Raw genomic sequence first — 16,164 nt, 5'->3', positions numbered from 1 at the left:
AAGCACTAAATTAAATTAATCATATTAAAAAAAAAACTTCCCCAAAACATTAATCGCACTTTATCAAGCCTAATTTGTGATCTGTGGGATTTATTTAGGCATCACCTTAAAGGAATCCTTTGGCTTCCTGCTTCCCAGTGTAGTGTTGAACACTAATCACAGTTGAATGCTTAACAGACACCAGTATGTTAGGCTTCTTTCACTCCTCTAGATAAAAAGGCACTGACCAGCTAACTGCAAAAATATGTAGTTAACTCACCACCACACATTGAGCAGCAGGTTTAAAAAGATTACATTTTAGGTTTCTTAAACAGACCTGTAAATAAACCATTACCTTGAGATATATGGCTTTACTGGACCCATCACATTTCTGCAAGATTTTTGTTTAGTTATATTCTTATTTAAATCTATACACCTTTAGGTGAAATGAGAAGTCTGAGAAAGCCTCATCTGAACCCTTTTATATCTGACTGTTCAAATGACGCTGCCATTAGTAAGTGATGGGGCGCCAACACTGCACAAACAAATGAGACCTGGAGCAACAGGGTGCTTAGACTGAAAACGGTCTTAAGCATAAATAACTGATAGGTGACCTTCTGTGCAAAAGGTTTCAGTTAAGGAGATTGTTTTGGAAAATGTAGTCTTCAATGGCCAATTAATCTGTCATTCTTTTAGTTATTCAAACTATATTGATTAAAATGTCTGCCAAGTAGTTTTTGGGTTGTCACCTTGATTACTTGAAAATGCAAATATCTCTGATAAAGACTCCAAAACAGAAAAATACATGGAAGTGATCTCTATGTAACAGAATACACAAAGCCCAGATGGACATTAAACTGCATATTTGAAGACACCCTACATGCCTTACACAAGCTTAAAGTCTTTGGTGAAAAAAGCAACATCTTTTCATGAAACAATATGATTGCGATCATCAACACAAGCTCATTCAGACCATACATAAATTACTACAGAATGCATAACTGAGCTTCAAACGTGGTATAACAGACAAGTGACACGTTGCAGGATACAGAAAAGATTTAATGGTATATCCCAATGACCATACATATAGATTTTATTTCTCTTTTCAGCCCTTTGGAACAGGATTCTTTTCATTAAAAAAAACAAAAAAAAAACTGCTGGAAAATCACTCTGTCCATCCTCAGTAACTACAGGGTTACCCTTCTCCTTTTCATTCAATGGTAAATTCTACTAAGTCTTTGCTTAACTGGAACAATAACTTTTGCCCCTCAAGTTGATAGGAGTGAAGGATTTATGGAGACCGATCAAACCCAGCTGATTGCGGCCCTGGGACAGAGCTGAACACCACAGCAGGTACGCTGGCTCCTAGATTGCACGGCCCGAGAAGATCGTACTCTTCCAATTCAGTTTCATTCACCAAGCTTTTACCAGTTGGTCTCCATAACTATGACTGTTGTCAGAACAATTACAGATGTTAATCCACTGTCTGAGGTCACTGAATGCGGAAGAAACTGCTGTACAACCATTTAAGCAAAAATAAATAATTTAGAGCAAACACCCAAAAAAGGCAAACAAGTTCCAGAGTTTGACCAGCAATGTATTTTTTCACAAATCGTTTTAGTAAAATGGCCTGGAGTGGATCACAAGCTTGGTCCAGAAACGGCATCTCTGACAGATCAACCAGCACATGTGGGTTTATTGTTGCAGCATTTCCCACCCTCCCCTCACCAGGATCATTCCAGTCACTTTACAGCGAGCGTACAGACAGATTAAGCAGAACACAAAGGATCCTTGTAACAAAACCATACGTATAAAAGATATAACAGGCTTTAAAACGGGGAGGCTGTGTACACCAGTCCTAAAACATACTACAGCTTATGAATTAGATCTTAAAAAGTATGTAACTGTGCAAGAAGCCACAACTTGAGCCACCTCCCCCCCTCATCAGAGTTGCTTTATTTCATAGGTAGGTGTTGTCTTTGGAGAACTGTGGGGCCTGGCCTGTCCAGCATTCTGGGTTTGGGCATGTCCTCCGCGGTTTACGCTTCACTGTAGCTGGACTCTATACGCACAAATTAATAGCTTCACCTGCAAAGGAAGACAATAAGAGTTTGCCTTTTTTCTTTTCAATTATTAAGTTTACGAATACAGAATACATTATCACATCCAAACTCTGTGAATTACTCCCCAGCACATCTCACCTACAACAACACACACCCCAGCTCAGTCACCTGTCACAATGAAATGGTGATTCACATTTGAATAGAAAAAAATAATGCAAAATGGGCAGGGAACCGTGCATTATAGGATTAGGTTTAAAACATGCCATGCTTATTCAACTTTATTAACGGCTTGTTTGTTACCTTAGCCGTTGGGGCTTCTGCCAATCTGATGAAGAGTTTGTTCAGTCCTTGCACAGGGCTGAAGGAGTAAATGAAATGGCTGTCCTGGAAAACAATCGAAAGAAAGAATGACAATTAGTAGTATGCAAAGTATGGATACTTAAAAACCATGAGGTCTTTTCCCTTCCTTTAATCCAGTGCATATCCTACACTTTGAAGACTGATTTCAAACAAACAAAAATAAGATCAAGTTATGCACAGAAGTCATAATGAATTGTAAGAGAGCCATCCTCACCAGGAACACAGGCAGCTGGAACTTGTCGTTGAGCACCACCGCCTGCACACTGCAGGGCCCGCAGAGCCGCGCCGTGATCTCATTGCCACCGAAGAAGTTGGCGTGAAAGATGAAGAGGAGAATCCCAGAGCCTGCAATGCAGAGAGCACTCACTTCAGCTGTCTAACACTCCCCCTGACTGCACTACCTCCATCTTGATGCACCATGGAACTGTTTTTCCACAAGTAGGCCTTACAGTTCAATTAAATGCACCCCTTGCTTACCCTCAGTTGGGTTGTGTGGCGGTTTGTAGGTGAATTCCCGTGCAAAGTCCGGCCCCTCGCACAGTCTGTGACAGGCCAGTGGAAACACGGGCTCCAGCAGGACCAGGCGGGTCTCAAAGTAATCCCGGATCGTGTCCTCCGCCACACTCGACAGCCTGCCGTCACACAACACAATCTCCATGACTATCGGCAGTGTTCTTGCTTTTCCAAGAGCAGGGTAAGGACACTAAACTGGGCATTCATTGTGTGTGTATCACTTTCTCTACTAGATTAAAATAATAATATTGAACATCATCTTCCTCAATCAAAAGAAAAGAACACAAGCCCCTCACGTGTCCATGTGTGCCTTGATGAGATCATACACCTGCACGCTGTTGTGGAGCTTGGCATAGTGCTGGGCACTGTTCTGGTGTTTGGACAGGATGTTGCAGTCGGCACCGTATTCCAAGAGCAGCCTCACTATATCGGCGTTCCCTTTTTTGCATGCCTGAAATAAAACCGGTTTCACAAGCTCGCCCTCAGCTGCACATGACGCAATACTTTTATTTATGTCCAGAAGAGTCTGGAGTCGTACTGGAATTTCTCATTCACACAAGCAGTACTCTATATACATGCGTGATAACACACCCATTTTCTCTAGTTAAGAGCCTGGGAATATGTTTGTTGATTTTCAGTGCCTATTAGTAATAGATGTTTAAACGTCAAGTTGAAAATCCATCAATGGCAGGCAGAGTGCCCTCACTCAAGTGAGCCTTTGTCGTCATCAAGGTAAATTAGAGTTAAACAACTACAGGCACAAACTCCCACCTTTATTTAGTTAGCGTGTCAGACCAGGAATAGTGTCATTTGGTCATAACTATTTGTATGTTATTTGCTTAAACAAAAACCTGATTATGGGTCATACCCTGATATCAGAGTCGGTTCTGATACGCTAGCTTTTATTGGTGCTGCACAGCGGTTAGCAGTCTTGGACTCTAAAGGAGCCGTGATCACGTGGTCTGGTGTGGAAAAGGGGTCATCACTGATTACACTTTGATCTCAAGTGGACAATTGCAGAGGCCAATCAATTAGCAATAGAATCAGAGAAAGAGTAGTTTTTCAACAGAACAATCCAGCCATTAAGACTCTTTACTCCACCTTCATTAAAGCAGTCTCTCCGCTGTTCTGCTGGGCGTTGACATAAGCACCAGCTTCCAGGAGGATGGCCACAGTCGTCAAGAAGTTCTATTGCAAATCAGAAGACGTGAGAACTTGCTTAAAACAGATCCCGTTAATTAATGCCGTGGTTCATTTCAATATGCTTCACAGCAGTATCTGTAACCTAGGTTTGCAAAAAGGTTTGAGATTTAAACTTCACAGTACAAAAGGCTACAGAACATGCCGTTAAAGCTGAAATTATTAACAATGTTGTTGTTTTTTTTTTTTTTTTTTTTTTTTTTAAAGAACTTCAATCATTCTTTCTGCAAGGCATGTGTTCAAACTAAACAGTCAAAATTACTTTGTAAGATACAGCAAGTTACCTTTCAATCTGTATATGTAGCACTTTCTGGAACAGCCGTTACAGAGAACATTGATTTGTTGACTTCAAACAAAAGCTACTAATGCATAGTGATGATTGTGTCAGGTTTTTAAATCAGTCATTGTATACAGCTCCCAGCAACTATCTGATGGTAGTTGTGGCCGGAGCGTGTCTTCAAGACGTACATGGCCTCAAAGGGAACAAGCAAGGAGACCCACGCTGGCGGGGTGGGAGGAGGGCTCCACAGACACACCTGCGTACACCGGGACAGGCTGAGACGGGACTAGATTACCTTATCTGCGGCGTGCATGAGTGCGGTGTTACCAGCCTTCTGCCGGGCATTCACCTTCACTCCCTTCTTTATGAGCAGCCTCAGGATGTCATCCTGCCCCCCCGCGGCGGCCAGCATCGCCAGGGACATCCCACTGGAGTCCTGCAGAGAGTGGCACAAATCAGGCCAGAGCCTCTCTACTGACACACACACATCTCTCTGCTGACACTTAACACTATGATTAAAAAAAATACCTATGCATTACTCAAGGTATATTCTATGTACTTATTCATATTTACATTTCAGCTAAAAAAATAATGTCAAGATGTTATTAATCCAGACCATTATTTTTATGAAACCTAATTAAAATCCTAACATGATGCAGTTTGTGTTAGTCATTTAATTTAATTAATGAAAACAAAAAAGGACCTCCTGATCCAAATTATAGTCCTCCTTCGAGTTCAGGGCGAGCTTTACAGTCAAGTAGTCTCCACTTTTCACCGACTCTCGAAGTTCACCTTAAAGACCAACCAAAAAAAGAAAGTTAAATGTTCCTCCTCTAGTTCAAATCTATGTCCATGAACACATGTGTAGGGAGGGGAGCCAGGGAATGGGTCGGGGTTGTTTTTGATTGATTGTGTGTTTTTTCTTTGCTGGTTTATATTTTTCATATGCTCAACTGTATATCTTAATTTTCACAACACACCCTCTGCCCAGTAATCAATCCAAGCTTCAGAGTTCAGCTGGAGCAGAAGCTCATAGTCCAGCAGATATTTTAATTACAGTCAGTCAATCGTGAGGCTTTTCCCCAAACACAGGCTGCACAATGCAGATCATATCATACAGAGTTTGGTGAAACTGAATGGCAGAGTCCAGCTATTCTATATGATCGTGTGCTGTGATGCTCAGAGGGGTGTGTGGCTTGTGGATTGCAGAGAGGGGCTGTGCTCACTGGATGATATAGTCGTAGCAGTGAGAATGTCATCTTCTCCATTCAGGTGCTTTTGGAAGTCTTCCAGGGTCATCCAGTCTAGTTTAAGGTCCACACCTAGATTGAGGACCGGCTTTGCCCTTTCTGCAAGAAAAAATAAACTTGGTTACTTTTTGATAAACCTTTTGTAATTAAATAGCTTTAAATGCAGTCAGCATTTTTCCAAGCATCATCATCCACCGCAACTGCGTTCTTCCTCAGAGTATCATGTCACACAGGAAGCAAATTGGCAAACATGGTGACAATCCCACTCAAATATGTACTCCTCAGATCACTTTAACTACAGGGCTGGGATTAACCGGATCAAAGAGAAGTGTTTGACAGTGAGGTCTGCATTACCAGAGGTCTTGTCAGCGAGACTCAGAGGGTCCCGCGCTTCGTGGTTGTCGTCACAGGCGATGTACAGGCGCGGCTCACTGTCCTCCCGCCTCCTCCTCCTGTCCTTGACAGCGCCAGAGCTCCACCTTCCCGTCCCCTCATCCCCTGGCTCTGGAGACATCACCTCCGTCTTCCTCTCCAACCGCTCTCTCAGCTCCTCCCACTTCTCTCTCCTTTCCCTGAAATCGTCCCGTCGCTCCCGCACCTCCTCCAGCCTCTCCTTCTCGTGGGCATCATCCTTCTTGTCTTTCTTCTCTGCCTCCGGCCTCTCCTCTGTCTCTGAAGACGGACTCTGTACCACCTCAAAGCTGTCTCGCACAGCAACAGGGGCGGTGGCAACTGCAGCTGGGAACAAATCGCCACACAGCCACCGTTAAAAAGGGGGTTACACATGGTGACCTGTAGGGATTCACCTCACATTCACATCACTTCCCTGCAAAAGTTTCACAACAAAGTTTACCATCCTACCCATCATGCTCCATCTCTCTTCAATGCAGCCGGCGTTAGGATGATGATAAAGACAGAGTTGATCTCTAATTCCAGATGGTCAATGTAAATCTACCCATGGGGGAGATCCAAGCAAAACCAAAACATACCTAGGCAAAGCTTTTGAAGAGAATGAGTGAGAAGCCCAGGTCTAGAGCACACTAATAATTGCCTACATTTTCTGCACTCGGCACTTTTATGCTTGACAGACTGCCACTCACCCTCGGGAATCCTTGGATCTTTTCGGGCCTTCTCCACCTTGTCTGGCTCTGGCCTCTGAACGGGAGTCTCTCTCGCAGGTTTTGTTTTCTTCTCAGCCTTGGCTGTGGGCTACATGCAAACACAGACTGTGAGGCTCGCCCTGTGCTCTAGGCATCCACTAAATACCTTTCTACGGTATCGGTAACAAACAATACAACCAGTTAGACACGGTCTAAATAATTAGTTACCCTTTAAGAGATTATAATAGAAAAAGCAGACTATTACTTTGATGGTCCTATATTAATTTAATAATCATGAGAGTTAAGGTGAATGAGGTTTCTTGCTGTACTTAGATGCAATTTGTAAATATGTATACCCTAGAACAGATCATTTACACACACTTTTCTGGTGTAATGTTTATTGTTCTTTTCATGCCAGGTTTCTCCAGTTGCAAAACCATTGCAGGGTCAATTCTAGCCTGAGCAATTCAACCATGACACTGAAACTGCTGCATCTTCACCATCTAAAATGTTGCCCAAATCTAAAAATCGAAATAAAAAGGCAGAGGGATTTTATAAGCAAGACTCAATCCTGACTGAAAAGTGAATCTGATGCATCTACTGTAAAGGCAGTCAATAGGAACTGCGGCAGGTTTTATAACCCTCCATTTCAATATTATTCACAGGGCTTATATCTTTGATGGATGTTCAGTGTGTAAAGTGTCAAATACATAAATCAAAAATAGAAAGTCAAGTTAAACTAAAAACCTTCGGGGGAGTAATCTTCATTTGGTCCGCTTTCTCTTCCAAACCTGGGACAGGCATGTGGCTGCTCTGTCTCCGCGGCATCCTGTCCTTGGCCTCGCAGGTCAGCAGAAACTTCTCAAACAAATTGGAGGACATGGGCTGTTCCTTCTCCGCCTCATCGTTCTTTGTGGAGGAGTCCTTGCCTTTCGCACTGCCTCCCAAACCTGGATTCGGTTCCAGCTTGGCATCCTCCTGCTTGCCCCTGGGGAGGGTTCTGGGGGAAGGCTCACGAGCTTTGCTTTTGCTTTTCCTCTTGACAGAGCAACTGCCCTCGTTGGAGTCGGAGGAGAGGAAGCCTGGCTCATCGTCCGTTGCGGTCTTGGAGGCTTTGTGTGCTTTGGCCATCATGTCAGTTGGTTTGTTGGCCATCAGTAAGTTCTTGAGCTTCGCCTGAGGGCTCTCCTTCTTCTGCAGCAGGGTCTCGGGCTTCACACTCTTCCTCTCCTGAATGAAGTCCTTGATACCCTGAAGCTTCAGCTTATTCTCACCCAGCTGCTGCCCCTTATTTTTTTTCTGCTTGGCCTTCACATCAGGGGAGCTCTGCTGTTCCGACCAGGACGTTGAGTCCATTGGCTTGTGTACAGGTGTCTTCTCGGGGGAGCTGGTTAAAAGACCCGGGCTCTCACTGACTGCGTCCTCCACTGCCATGTTGGCAAGGTCAGACTGAGCTTCAATCAACTCCTCCTGCAGGGAATCCTCTGTGGAATCCATCTGCTTCTCCACCTCACTTCTGTGTTCCTTTGGGGCCTTCTGCTTTTTCTTGCCCTCAATGAAATCCTTTCTGTGTTTTCCACTAGCTTTGGACTCCTCCTTTTTTTGCCTCTTGATGGCCTTCGACTCTTCCTCAGGTCCTACCGCTCTCTTCTTGGTCTTCCACGGTTTCTCATTGAAAGGCACAGAGGCTATGGGCTCACTGTCAGCCTCCTCGGTTTCAGTCCTTTCAGACTCTGTCACCTTCTCAGCTTTGTTCTTCTTCTCCCTCTTGTCTTTCTTCCGACTGTCTGGTTGTTCCGTCTCCTTAGACTTCTTCTTTTTCTTCTTCTTGGGAGACGATTCTTTCTTTTCACCATCACTCTCTGAATCGGCATCAAACAGGTCACTCTTCATTGGCAACTTCTATTTAAAATAAAATGAAAAAGCAGTGTTATTGATGCATTAAATAATGTTATTTATGTATTAAAATACATTTTTAAACAAAAAGCTAATCAGTGACAAAGGTTATCACTGCTACCAATCATCTTCTCAGTAGAAGAGCTCTGCTTCTTTCTTTTTTAACTTTTAGTCAAAGGAAGTTATGCATGAGTTACCTTTCTAATAAACAGAAAATATTTTTAGGAACATCTGTTAAGATCCATCATTTTCAGTGTATGCATCAAAATGTACAATTTGATTACAGACACACAGCTTGAGGACAATCAAGACAGTGTATTGCAGAACACAGCTATGCCACAATCTGTCCCATTCTAGACAGTCCTTTCAATGTCAGCTTGTCTTCTATGAGAAAATTCCCTACAGAAATTACCTATAGAAAACTAAATTAGAATGGAGCAGATTCCAACTCATTGCAACATATGCATTGACTACCCTTAGAACAACACATAGTTTCTCACCACGATAGGAAGGCATTTTTAGAAGAAAGTGGGGGGGAACTACCAGAAAATAATATTCCCAACATTGTTAGAAGCATATCATCACAATCTCTCTACAACTTCCTCTTGTCAACAAAAGACCATAACCACAGTGCAACTCCTATCTGTCTAACAGAAGCATGGGCATCTCCCTAGACTCAGATCGCATCTCTTACCTTCTGTGGTGTGTCCTTCTGAGCGGCATTGGCTGCCACTGCCCCCTGCTTCTCATCAGCTCCATTACTGACCTCAGGTGCCAAATCCTGCTGACCCGCCTGCACTGCACTACAGCCTATTGCCTGTGCACCTTCCACCTGCATTTTCCAAGATTTAAGAGCATTAGAATAACAATGATTGAAATAAGTTTTTAAAACACGCTTCTTGCTAGCTGATGGCTCCAATTTGAGTCCGCACACTAGAGGTGCACCTTACCGTAAGTGGAGGGAAACTCTCAAACCTTGGTGCCATGGCTGACCTGCCACCTCTGCAAATCTCACAGATCAGCTAGTGTCCTGCATAGTCTCTGCTTACACATACTCTTCTCATCTGTGATGCTGCTTCACTATATAATGCTCGACTGCCTCTACACTACACCACGTCTTGCACTCCCTCTCACTTGAAAGTCAACCAATCTGCTCCATTCTAGGATACTAATCCTTAGAGAGGGCAAAGAGTATTCAATGTGCAGGTTTACACCAACATTGACAGAGAGAACAAACAGCATGCCAATCAGATCAACACAACACTGCAGATCCTCAAACACAGCTGCTGACCACTTTGCCTCGTGTGATCTGGCCTTTCGACCTAGTGGGCTTCCATTTCAAGCAGTCAGTTCTCAGAGCCTGTGTAGCCCATCTTCTCCTCTCATGTTCACCAACACTCAATAGCCCGAAGCACAGATTGACACAACTGGGACTGGCACCAGCAACTGTACTGCACATCTCACCTGCTAGCATGGTGGGGCACATGAGCTCACCAGTCTCGGATCTCCTTCATGACCCTGTATAAGGGGCTGTTACTAAAGAACTCCTCCTTACCACACTCTCCTTCTTTGCTTTGCTCTCGCTCTGTTTCCTCCTGAATGCATGCAGCACCTCCTTACAGTCTGCCAGGTGAGCTTCTGGCTCCCATGTGTCGTCCTCGGAGGTGTAGCCCTTCCACCGCACCCTGTAGGAGATCCTCCCCTGTCACAAACAAACACAGACAAGTCAGGACTGCAGGCTGATTAGCAGGCTAAAGCAGCACCCCTTACCCGAATTTCTAATAGACTATCTGTTGGGGTTCAAATCCATTTCAATGCTGTCCTTATTTATCCAGGGGTATCGGTTTTATACCCCTATGTAAAGCACAAAAACAAACACTGCTGACAATGTAAACGTAAAGGTAGAAAAATAAACATAAAATGCAAATAAACATTAGGCAGTTAAAAATAAATTATTTTGCATATGGTTGAAAAAGGGAAGACCATTGTGTGGAGATACATTTTCACTCTTGTAGTGAATAATACATTGTTGGAGAGAGCAAAATAATACTTTTCCATTATATTTATTCTTTGGACTGCTTTACATTGCCAGCTGGTTTTGTTTACTGTACTTCACAGGTACCAAGATTGTTATATGGCATTTTTGGCATTCATATATACATATTTAGCCTATTTGTAGAAATAACAAATCTTTCTGTTTAGAGAGAACAAAGATCCCATATATTAACTATATGATTTGCATACTTGAATTTTTATAACTATCTTTGTCACTTATTTTCTTGAAGGATGCAATTAGATTCATGTTGGACAATAAAAAAATATATATATAATTTCATATCTATATAATTGAAAACAAAAGGCTTGCAATGTGTCATCTCTCTGTTCCCTTCATCAGTCTCCAACAGCTGGACTAGGGTGCAGGTTGGACAGTGCTTGCTCTTCTATTCTATGTGCCTGTGTCCTGGGCACAGTTATTGCCTCTCAAGGTTCTTCTTTGTGTATTAATCTTACTCAGCCATTAGCGGATTTCTAGTATTTGTAGGGTAATCCCTCCTTGCACCCTGCTTCTCATTGCCATTTTTTTTTTTTTTTAATGTTACAGATATGTAAAGTACAATACTACCACAAATGGTTGTGTACATCTTAAAAATATTCAATTTAAAATACCACAATAAAAAAAAAACATCAGCATCCATTGATTTATGAATGTCAATGACATTCTCAAAACTAATGACATTTTCATGAAACACAGAAATCTGAATAGCTCAGTCAGATTGATCACAGTGAAATATAACACTCGAGTGCATGCAAGGAACTAGCAAGTCTGTTGCTAAGAAACGTGCCACTGCAGTCCCCTCCACATCTACCCCACCCTGTGGAAAGCAACGCCCTCACTGGCACCCATATACCCCTGGCACAACAACCCCCCCAACCTGCTTACCACGCACCCCAGTACTCTGACCTGAATAACAGAATGACTGGGAAAGATTGCTTTGAGATAATATTACTCTAAAATATGTATTCTTAAAAAGTGTAAAGAAAGCAGACATGTTCTAATTTTAAACACAAGTTCCAGAAATAAACACAAACACATCAAACAGGCTTGAGCTGTAGTATCAGTGACTGCTTCACTAGAAACCCCTCCCAGGCCCCACAACCCCCCCCCCCCCGTTGTTTACGTGGGTTTCCACTACTCCGCAGATATGACTACACAAGCGCCAGAAAGTCCTGAGGCCCAGCACACTCACAGACAGCTGAACTGTGAATGCCCGGGAATGGCACTGTGCCCGACTCCCTGGCTGCAGCACAGCCACAGACCCATCCTTGTCGCAGCCAGGACAAGCATCTGGGCTTTCCAGTAAATGAGCAGAGATCAGGAGCCCTGCACTAGGACTGGCTACTCCGGTGGCCCCTGTAGTGAACAACAGCCCTTCCCCCCTACTGTAACATGTTGAAAAACAGAGGTTCTGTCAAAGACTCTGCAGCCATCTGCCGCACGGAGGGAGTGAGAGGCGTGATTTACCACAACAGCACTACCAATTCACTGAATCTAATTGTGCTAATTACAGATAAATGGGGAAGCTCAGCCACAAGCTAAGGATAACCGAATTTTATTGCAGACTCAGTAGCGTAGCATACATTTAGAGCTTGAAATCAAACTGCCATCACAGGCACACCTTAAAGCTGCACAGCCCTTGAAAGCATCAAAGCCCCAATGCCGAAAGGCCCAGACTTGGCAGATACGCAATAAATACAAAAACATCTGGGTGTGGTGTCACCATAACCAGCAAACAAACAAAACAAGCCCTGTTACAAAAACCTCTGAGAGAGAATAACACCAAAGACTTCAACTAACAAAATGGGTCACTGCCAGTTAACTGACCACCCACACTTCCCGAGAATGACCCTCCATGCCCAATATTACAGGATCAGGGAACAGAACTACAGTGAAGGTAGTCGGGTCTTCAAGTCCCTTGTTGCGGACCCAGGGTCAGGTGTTATAATGCTGGGAACACGTAGGACCAGATAGACAGTTATCAAAAAAACTATTTTAATTCAGTTTACTATCTTCAAAAAAGACAAACCGAATGATTTTAACAAACCTATTCCTTCCCAAGAGAAAACAAAAACTACTGAGAGCAGGAAAACCAGAGCTACCCTGGTTAATCAGGAACAATGTGCTCAAAGGCAGAGCTCTATACTGACCACCTCCTTGTAGGAACCCAACCTCCCAACTGACCCCCTAGCAGTCACACTCCCTCTTTATCACCCAAGGTCTAGAAGTCCACCCGCCAGAACAGACCATTAATAAAATATAAATATATCAATATCTGAAAGTACATAACAGTACATAACACACCCTCATGATATAAATAAATAACATCAGTTGTTATATCCAATACCATGAAGAAAAACAAACCAACATTAGTACAAAGAAAATAAAGCAAAACATTATTGCACACACCCTTTTCCTACAACCACCTGAACCCTTCCCTTGTGGCCAGAGAATTAAGAGTGCCTACCTTAATACAATAAATATGTTAATGGCCAAGCATATATTGCAATTCTCTCCTGGCCTCTGTAACCACCTTACCCTTCCTTCACCAACATGGCCACCCACACCCCAACCCCAACAAATTCAGACCAGCTCCCCCTTTCCCTCCACAACAGGTAAGTTCATAAGTGATTTATTAATAGCAACCACGCCCCTTTTTTATATATTTTTTCCACTTTTTTTTAAACAACAAATTACTACCATTAATAACATTTTTTAAATGTGTTCTCTTAACACACCGAATCACACTAAACCAGCAACGATTAGTGTAGTTTTATTGGATAGGGGTTCACTCCATCACATCCCTCCTGAACGTCTATCTCAGGGCTTTCAGAAACTATATACAATTGTGCTTGCATTAACATCACTGAATTAAGTACTGTGGACCAAGACACTTTACGGGACACCAAAAGTACAAAGCCTTTAGCCTAATGTATTAAACAGACTATCCAAAGAGTCAGTTCTATCCCTGTTGGCACACACAGATTTCACATTCCTGCCAAGTGCAACAATTAAAGAATGATTCGATAAGCCCGGCCATTTTATAAAGGCAAAACAAAAAACGCGTGCAACTGTGAGTGTGCCTCAGCATAAAGAGAGAGGGGGCGTCCCACTATAAATAATGCTGTATAATGTTGTGCCGAGGTGCTGAACTCTGAAGAGCCACCCTGGCGCGACTTGGGCAAAGGTTTTCCAGGGGGACTGATTAAATTGCAGACACAAAGAACAGGGCTTCCCTCGACGACCTGCCACAGAAGCAGGAGACTCCTGGGAGCACATACAGCCATGCAACAGGTGCAGCAGGCTAGCAGACACAGCCAGAGAACCGGATCGGGAGCAGATAGGGTGTTGAGCTGTAAATCGAACATTATTACTGCCTCATAGACATGTGCAGCTGTAACCGGGACTCCTTTGCATGGTTTTCAAAGCATCGCCTTAATTCCAGACAGGACAGTTGTCCATGCACCCAGTATACAATATTGGTTTAATATAGATACTGTTCTCTCAGTGTTCTCATGAAAAACTGTAGAAGAGAACATGTAAAAGAAACCATCCTGTCTAATACTATAAATGTTTATATACAGCTCTGGAAAAAATTAAGAGACCACTCCAAGTTCAGAAATCAATATTAAGTGGTCTCAATTTTTTACAGAGCTCACCATGTATTTTCTTTCTGAATGGGTATAGTGTTTCTTCAAAATAATAATAATAATAATAATACGGTGTTATGAGTGAAAGATGACCGTTCAACCAATAGCCTATAGTAGCGGTATACTATGCTTCAGTCAATAGCCAAATTATGAATATTAAACATTAAATGCATATTATGCATAGTAAACGAATTGTGCAGGTTGCAAGCATTTTCTTTGTAAACTAAAAATATAATTAATAACTTTGGCCAACAAAATAAATAACTCTCTCAATGTGCAAAAAATAATCAAAACTGATCAATTGAAATATGCAGATATCCACTACATTAAAAAACAAATGTCAGATTGACATGTCATTACTGCCCCTGGGTATTTCTGTGGTGCAAGTTTTTAAACTATTAAGCTGAAGAAAACTGTGACCTTTAAAATATGACATTACCAAAAACAGTGCCGGTTATGTAAACAAACTTCTGATCAAATTCCCTATACAAATATAAGAGCACATGAAGCGATAGCAAGCATCTTCTACCTAAGCGATATAGACATAAAGCGACAAACTGTCCTAACAAATACCATTATCAAATGAACGTCAGTTTTATCGATGCATGTTAAACCAGAATACACACACACACACACACACACACACAGATCTAGGCTGAGCCTCGGGATAACATGTGAACCCTGAATGACCCTGTGCAGAACCTGCAGTGCAAACTCGACTGGAGCAGAAAACACAGGGACGAGTGGCTAAACAAACAGACACCGGAGCGGGGCGTTCATGTCCCCCGGGAAAGGAGTGACGAAGTCGGAAGAGAGAGCTGCTGTGTATGTAAACAGGCTGGCCGCTCAGTGGGCCTCGGCCTTTCGCTCGCCGTCGTCCCGGGTTCAGCTGCAGGAGCCTCAGGTCCCCAGCAGCAACAAGCGCTCGTATGCCCCAGCCCCAGCCCCCGCCGAGCCGCTCACCTCCTCGTCTTGCCTCTCATCAATAATCTGCTCCACCTCGAACACATCCTCCTCATCCTGCTCACTGTCGCCGTGCTCCGACCGCTCGGCCCCGGCAGCCTTGTCCGCCATCTCTGTTGATATTTGCTTTTTTTTCTTTCTTACGAAACCAAACTTGTGCGGTGACTGCACGTCTGCGCCACAGCCCAGGCCTCGCCGTCTGAGCAGGCGCTGCCTCTCGTCTCGGGGGGCGGGGCGACCGTCTGGGAGGGCGGGGCGTGTAGGACGCTACGTTCACCAATGGGATCAAAGGTTGTATTGACAGACCGCTCAGGCGACCAATCCCAGGGAGAATAGTACAGTCGCTGCAGTTTAGTTTACACCAATCACATGATCTCCAGCTGTAGTCGCCTGCAGCCCCGGATGCCCGCGCCGTGCTCACACTTTGTAGCGCAGATTCCCGCAGTTCTGCGCAGATCTGCAGAATCGCACCGATCCCCTTGGATCCGCCAATGCCAGTGTCACTCACCTCACACTGTCTTGAATGGGCTTGCATTAGGGTGGCGTGCATATCAAGACCAATTTGAAAGAGTTCACTCATTTACTCATTTACTCATTTCAAAGTACGAGATATTATCACTGACACTGACCAGGGCAGAGGCAGAATTTAATTTACACTACTCTATTACGGTTTCATATAACTAGACAACCTGTCCTAGTATAGGATTTCAATCTTATAAGAATCCTATTGGAATTTATATCATGATCTGGAACCAATCCTATAGGATTTCTATTGGAAATTCTTAGAGGATAGTTATGGAGAAAACCCATTGGAAAACGACATACATGTATATAGTAATATGCAACATAGTGTA

The 16,164-nt window shown here is 43.3% G+C and overlaps 1 protein-coding gene across 3 annotated transcripts; it reads right to left on the bottom strand.

Annotated features, from left to right (window-relative positions):
* Positions 1 to 1,017: 1,017 nt before the first annotated feature.
* mphosph8 (M-phase phosphoprotein 8) lies at positions 1,018 to 15,528 on the bottom strand. 3 transcript variants are annotated; one of them, XM_066706474.1, is made up of 15 exons: positions 15,311 to 15,528; positions 10,197 to 10,343; positions 9,336 to 9,473; positions 7,493 to 8,647; positions 6,746 to 6,854; positions 6,000 to 6,383; positions 5,622 to 5,744; positions 5,099 to 5,187; positions 4,691 to 4,831; positions 4,017 to 4,103; positions 3,212 to 3,366; positions 2,880 to 3,034; positions 2,617 to 2,747; positions 2,343 to 2,426; positions 1,018 to 2,067 (listed from the first exon to the last, which is right to left on the bottom strand). In XM_066706474.1, the coding sequence occupies exons 1-15, from the start codon at positions 15,419 to 15,421 to the stop codon at positions 2,026 to 2,028; spliced, it is 3,051 nt and encodes a 1,016-aa protein (XP_066562571.1). In that variant the 5' UTR covers positions 15,422 to 15,528; the 3' UTR covers positions 1,018 to 2,025. The 3 variants fall into 3 exon arrangements, with proteins under 3 accessions (XP_066562571.1, XP_066562572.1, XP_066562573.1); XM_066706475.1 differs by having other exon boundaries at positions 6,000 to 6,377; XM_066706476.1 differs by lacking the exon at positions 9,336 to 9,473 and having other exon boundaries at positions 15,311 to 15,527.
* Positions 15,529 to 16,164: the final 636 nt, after the last annotated feature.

The sequence above is a fragment of the Amia ocellicauda genome, chromosome 6 (assembly GCF_036373705.1).
Source record: "Amia ocellicauda isolate fAmiCal2 chromosome 6, fAmiCal2.hap1, whole genome shotgun sequence".
NCBI classification, from domain to species: domain Eukaryota; kingdom Metazoa; phylum Chordata; class Actinopteri; order Amiiformes; family Amiidae; genus Amia; species Amia ocellicauda.
This window is presented reverse-complemented; position numbering and strand designations above follow the sequence as displayed.

Excerpts from the sequence above, each read along its gene's own strand:
- mphosph8 (XM_066706474.1), bottom strand. The coding sequence starts at position 15,421 with ATGGCGGACAAGGCTGCCGGGGCCGAGCGGTCGGAGCACGGCGACAGT. Across the intron at positions 6,855-7,492 it reads TGAAGATTACTCCCCCGAAG|CCCACAGCCAAGGCTGAGAA; the intron begins GTTTTTAGTTTA and ends GTTTGCATGTAG. Across the intron at positions 6,384-6,745 it reads AGATCCAAGGATTCCCGAGG|CTGCAGTTGCCACCGCCCCT; the intron begins GTGAGTGGCAGT and ends ATTTGTTCCCAG.